The following is a 6,274-nucleotide window of genomic DNA, read 5'->3' as shown; positions in this document are numbered from 1 at the left end:
CCCTCCCGCCCCCGCCGGCCAGGTGGGGCCGGGGGCTGGGGGTGCTGGGTGGGGGGGGGGGGGGGGGGGGGGGGGGGTTCCACTGTGCCTGTTCTGTAATTTCATTGGTCAGATTTTTTTTAACCTCTATTCATACAGGTAGTTTCATTGAGCCACTATGCCCCCCGCCCCCCAGGAGAGACATGTACTGAGCAGCTCTGTTAGCACCCGGGCGTGACGAGGCTAAATGCTTAGGGCGGCAGGAAGTTCGTTAGCCCGTCAAAATAAAAATCCATAAATTGTCCGCAGCATCGTGTAAACCACGGTTCAACGCCTGTAGAAAAAGGAGTGGCTTATAGACCAGAAACTACGGTAAACCCGATAAGACTCCGCCTCCTGCCGCTCTGACCTCGGTCTGTGAGCCGACTGGAAAATAACGAGCTGGAAGGGACGCTAACGAGGTAACCTGAATATTTAACGATCAGTTTAAAACGGTGTCATGACGACGGAGCCTTCTGACCAAGTTTTAGACCGTCTGGACCGGGACTGCAGACAGGGCGGTAAGACTACCAGAGAATGCTGAGAGACTGTTTAAACCAGAATGTCTGCCGAGGCGGTAAGACATCAGCAATGACAGAGAACCAATCATTGCTGCCTTTGAAGAACAGTTTCACTTTACATGTAAGAAAACTCCGATTCAGTTTATTTTACTGTCCTGGTTTCTGTACCGACCCCTAAAGCCCGACCCGGTCGTAGGTCCAGCAGAACCCCCAGCCCCTGCTGTAGCTGCTGGTTGTAATCTGTGCTCCCTCTGGTCTCCCCCTCTCACAGTCCTCCTGTTCATCTCAGGAGAAGCTGCACCAGCTGCCCTTCCAGCCCACCCCCGACGAGCTGCACTTCCTCACCAAGCACTTCAGCTCCGAGAGCATCACGGACGAGGAGGGCCGCCGCTCCCCCGCCATGAGACCGCGCTCCCGCAGCCTCAGGTAGGAGCTCCGAGTCCGGACCGAAGCGTCTTTTCAGTGGTCCAGGTCAGAAAATACTGAGATCGACCTGAATGTGTTAGCACAACGCCAGGCGGAAAGACATCAGCAATGACGTTAGAGAAGCAGTTACTACTCGTCAATCTGGGAAGGGTCAAAGGTCATTTAGACTCCATCGTTCTACAGAGAGAAAGATTCTTCACAAGAGGAGAACATTTAGCACATCTTCCAACAGATTCACCCTGAAGGTCAGACCGTGCAGTGACTCTGCAGGCCTCAGTCAGCAGGTCAAAGGTCATGACCTCATGAGCCTTTGGAGCCTCAGCCCAGGTTGCCAGCTCCTGGACCTGGTACCTCAAAACTAAAGACTCAGTACTTGGTCCCGGTCTCTAAAGTGTAGCGGATCAGGTCTTTAAAGACCCGATCCAGCAGACCTGGTCTTTAAAGACCCGATCCAACAGACCTGGTCTTTAAAGACCCGATCCAGCAGACCTGGTCTTTAAAGATCCGATCCAGCAGACCAAGTTCAGCATCAGGTTTAAGTGAATCAGAATCAAAAACACGATTTAGTGACGTCAGAGTTTTATTAAAGACGACCAAAGTTTTTATTTTCATCAGCTGACACTTTGATCTCAGTGAGGTCATCCTCCCTCCTCCTTCTCCACCTCCTCTTCCCTCCACCTCCTCCTTCTCCACCTCCTCCTTCCTCCTCCTCTTCCCTCCTCCTCCTCCCTCCTCCTCCTCCCTCATCTTGGCTGATTTCCTCCAAATAGCCTCTCCACCAATCAGAGCTCAGCTCAGACGGGTTCTACACTCGTCTTCATCTCTGACTGTTTGTCTTCGTCCTGGTTCTGATCCGCTCCCAGGACCCACAGAGTAATGCAGCGAAAGCCCTGACATCTTCTGAATCTCTAACGAAACCTTGTTTCTTTGGTTCTGACCCGCAAAGTATCAGCAGCAGAAACTCCTGTTTGTCTCTGGCTAACGTCTGAAAACAAATGAAAATGAAGAAAGTGTCATAAATATTCAATTTTACTTTTAATTTTGTTTCTGAAAATTAAATCAAGACCCAGACTCAGCGTTTTGTGACCCGCAGGGGGGCCCGGACCCACACTTTGAGAACCATTGAGTGAAACTTTTCCTCTGGTTGAACCAAAGTAGAAACTTGTTCCTGTTTGAGACACGACTTCAGGAAGAGCAACAAAAATTAGATTTATTTCTGAAGATTTAATTAAAGATGAAAGTCTTCAAGCTGCAGGATCAATAAAGTTCATCATCAGAGGAAACAAGCTGTAAACAAAGAAGCCACAGTGTGGCAGGATGTGTTGTTGTTGTTGTTGTTGTTGTTGTTGTATCTGCTTTTATCCTGTGACAAAGTGCGAGACGTTTAGCTCATCAGTCACGTTTCAGTTCAGCAGGTAACCGATGACTCAAAGCATGACATCATCACATTGGTCATGCGTGTGTGTGTGTGTGCATGTGTGTGTGTGTGTGTGTGTATGTGCGTGAGTGTGACACACTGGTTTAGTCTGCTGCTAAAAAAATTACTAATAAAATTATTTTTCTACCATTATTTTTTACTTCATGAAAATCTAATTAGTTTTTTATATTATTTATATTTCTTTTTAAATCCAAATAATTTTAGCACCTTTTCATAGTAACTCTAGTTGGTTGGATGATTGTTGGATGGAAGGATGAATGTTGGATGGCTGGTTGGTTGGATGGATGATGTTGGTTGGATGGATGATTGTTGGTTGGATGATTGTTGGATGGATGATTGTAGAATGTTGGATGATTGTTTGTTGGATGGATGATTGATTGTTGGATGGATGAGTGTTGTTTGGATGGATGAATGTTGGTTGGTTGGATGGATGGATGATTGTTGTTTGGATGGATGGATGATTGTTGGATAGTTGGATGATTTTTGGATGAATGATTGTTGTATGGTTGGATGAATGTTGGTTGGTTGGTTGGTTGGATGGATGGATGATTGTTGAATGATTGTTGTTTGGATGGATGGATGATTGTTGGATGGATGATTGTTGTTTGGATGGATGAATGTTGGTTGGTTGGATGGATGGATGGATGATTGTTGGATGATTGTTGTTTGGATGGATGGATGATTGTTGTATAGTTGGATGATTGTTGGATGGATGATTGTTGTATGGTTGGATGATTGTTGGATGGATGATTGTTCAATGGATGATTGTTGGATGATAATTGAATGGATGATTGTTGTATGGTTGGATGATTGTTGGATGGATGGATGATTGTTGGATGATTATTGAATGGATGATTGTTGTATGGTTGGATGATTGTTGGTTGGATGTCAGTCAGTTAGCATGACCCACAGTGGGGTCATGACCCTGGCGTTGGGCACCACCTCCTGAGGGCGGCCATCTTTAAAGGTGCTCTTTGTGCTGCAGCTCACGGTTCTCTGTGTTCTGGTTTCAGTCCTGGACGCTCCCCCGTCTCCTTCGACCACGAGATCATGATGATGAACCACGTCTACAAGGAGCGCTTCCCCAAGGTCTGTGTGGGACATGTCTACTTCCTGGAGGGACAATGGATGTCTCACTCTTTGACACTTAGCTTACTCACAAAACGTCCTGAAACTGAGGCCTCGTGGGTCTTCTGGACCTCAGGGCAGCAGCAGGGTTCATTTAGAGTGTAAGCTCTGTAAGACTCCACCTTTACCCTGCTGCTGCCCCGCGGTCAGAATAACCACTGATGTCCATTTGACCACAGGGCAGCAGCAGGGTCACACAAAGAAAAGACCAGGAAGTGTTTTTCTGTTTGTAGGAAGTTTTTGTTGATTCAGTTTTCGAGGGTCTTTGTGGGTCTCTGGCTCTGAATCGTCCCGCCTGTCTTCCTGGTGTCCCCACTCAGGCCACGGCTCAGATGGAGGAGCGTCTGGCGGACCTGCTCGCCTCCTCGGACCCGGACAAGGTCCACCCGCTGGCCGATGGGGTCCTGAGCTTCATCCACCACCAGCTGATGGAGCTGTCCCGGGACTGCCTGGAGAAAAGCCGCGCGGGCCTCATCACGTCGCGCTACTTCTACGAGCTGCAGGAGAACCTGGAGAAGCTGCTGCAGGACGTGAGTCCACACAGAACCTGACCAGAACCTGAGGCAGCCGGAGGGTTCAGTCCACACCCGGGCCCGGCACAGAACCTGACCAGAACCGGAGGCAGCCGGAGGGTTCAGTCCACACCCGGGCCCGGCACAGAACCTGACCAGAACCTGAGGCAGCCGGAGGGTTCAGTCCACACCCGGGCCCGGCACAGAACCTGACCAGAACCGGAGGCAGCCGGAGGGTTCAGTCCAATCAAACAGATCTAATAATTAATTAGAATAAGAAATAAACTAATTTTATTAGATCAAATAAAATGTTGACTTCATCTCAAATCAGAGGCTTCAGCAGAATAATTTTATATTAAAAAGAGAAGTGATAAATAAATTAACTACTTTAAACTTTTTCACTCATGGATAGAAATAAATACTTGAATCAGTAAATATAAAATTAGTTGTGTTAATAATGCAACTATAACTTTTTTTTATTTTTATAAATCGTCAGGATAAAAACTTTGCTCAGAAAATATAATAAATTATAAGAAAATAAACATTAATATGATTTTAAAATACTGATCTTTGTTGTTTATATCTTTAGACGTGTTAACGTGTTAACTTTATTTATTTTCAAGTTTAGCATCATTTCAAATCAACAATAAGGTGCTTTATTTAAACTACGACCATCATTTAAGTATTAACATAAAAAGTGTGAAATGATAGCATTCAATGAGTCAAAGTGGGCGGAGCTTCTTTAATTAGTCATCAATTAAAGAACGTCTGAGGTTTTATTTACGTTCGTTAACGGACCAGAAAACGAGTCCCGCTCAGCCGTCCCCGGCGTCCCGCTCCCAGCGCCGCATGATGTCATCGAGGGTCCGATACCACAGCGGCCATCTTGTTCTGTCAGACACCACGCCGTGACATCATCATGTCATGACCGGACCGGTTCTGAGTGTTCAGGCTGTGAACAGACTAGAGTCCGGCGGCTCCGTTGGATCCGCTTCTGTGTACCTGCAGGGAAACAATATGGCTGCCGGCGGCATCTTAACACACACACACACACACACTCACACACACACACACACTCACACACACACACACACACACACACACACACACACACAACCTCCTGATTTTAATTTCACGCTCCAGCGATCGCCCGGGGCTGATGGATGACTCCCTCTTAGACAAGCAAGAGGCGGAGTCAGAGGAGTGGGCGGGGTTTCAGCTGGATTCTTTTACATGTGATTGGCCGGTGACGGGCTCGAGGAGGAGGAGGATGAAGAGTATTTGAAAGCTCCTGGAGTCAGGTGGAGCACAGCTGGTGGTCCCGCTGCGTGGCATCCTGGACGATGACATCATCATCAGCCTCTTGGCGTTATTGTCCTTAAAGCAGGGAGGGAACCGGGTCGCAGCAGCCGGACCGGACCGGGCCGTCCTCCCTGCAGCGTTGGAAAAATGTTTAACCACTCGTGGCAGAGGAGGCTGGAGGAGGAGGTGCTGAGGGAGGTGATGAGGAGGAGCGAGGGGAAGGAGCTGACCCACATCTGGAAGGAGGTGAAGTTCATTTTCTGCTCGAGTCCTGATCAGTCGGACTCGGGGGCACGATGACCCACGCTGGGTTCACCTGTAGATCAGGTTCGGGTTGAGGGGAACCTGCAGATGTTTCTCCCTGAAGATCTGCAGCTGCTCGTGACCAGAGTCTGGTTTGTTTGTTTGTTTGTTTGTTTGTTGTGTTTTTTTTTATGTTCCTGAAGTTCCACTTGATTGAACCGGTTCCTCTTGAGCTGCTGGAAGTTTAAATTCAGCCCAGATTAAATGTTGTTTGTTTGTTTGTTTGTTTACAACGACGTCATCTTTTGTTGTTCACACGAGTCTCAGAAACAAAATATTTGTTTTGAAACAAAAAATCCTAAAATAAGAGTTTTTAAAAATCCAGAGTTAGAAACTTTTCATGGAAATTAATGGGGACAGAAACTTGTCAATCACCTGGACATGCAGAGGGGACATGTGGACAGATGGGACATGTATGGACAGATGGGACATTTATGGATAGATGGGACGTGGGAACAGATGGGACATGAAGACACAGATGGGACATGAAGACACAGATGGGACATGCAGAGACAGATGGGACATGCAGAGACAGATGGAACATGCAGAGACAGATGGGACATGCGGGACAGATGGAATATGTGTAGACAGATGGGACATGCAGAGACAGATGGGATATGGGACAT

At 47.4% G+C, this 6,274-nt stretch overlaps 1 protein-coding gene across 1 annotated transcript in view; it reads left to right on the top strand.

The window, feature by feature from the left end:
- The window catches only part of mast2 (microtubule associated serine/threonine kinase 2), a 35,311-nt gene that overhangs the window by 15,954 nt on the left and 13,083 nt on the right, over positions 1-6,274 (top strand). Inside the window, exons 6-8 of the mRNA XM_037697784.1 lie at positions 811-965; positions 3,417-3,492; positions 3,852-4,061. Coding sequence (XP_037553712.1) covers positions 811-965; positions 3,417-3,492; positions 3,852-4,061 — 441 coding nt within the window. The remainder of the gene's footprint in view (positions 1-810; positions 966-3,416; positions 3,493-3,851; positions 4,062-6,274) is intronic.

This window comes from Nematolebias whitei, chromosome 3 (genome assembly GCF_014905685.2).
Source record: "Nematolebias whitei isolate Nwh7 chromosome 3, NemWhi1, whole genome shotgun sequence".
NCBI classification, from domain to species: domain Eukaryota; kingdom Metazoa; phylum Chordata; class Actinopteri; order Cyprinodontiformes; family Rivulidae; genus Nematolebias; species Nematolebias whitei.
The sequence above is the reverse complement of the archived record's forward strand: the minus strand, read 5'-3'. Positions and strand labels throughout refer to the sequence as shown.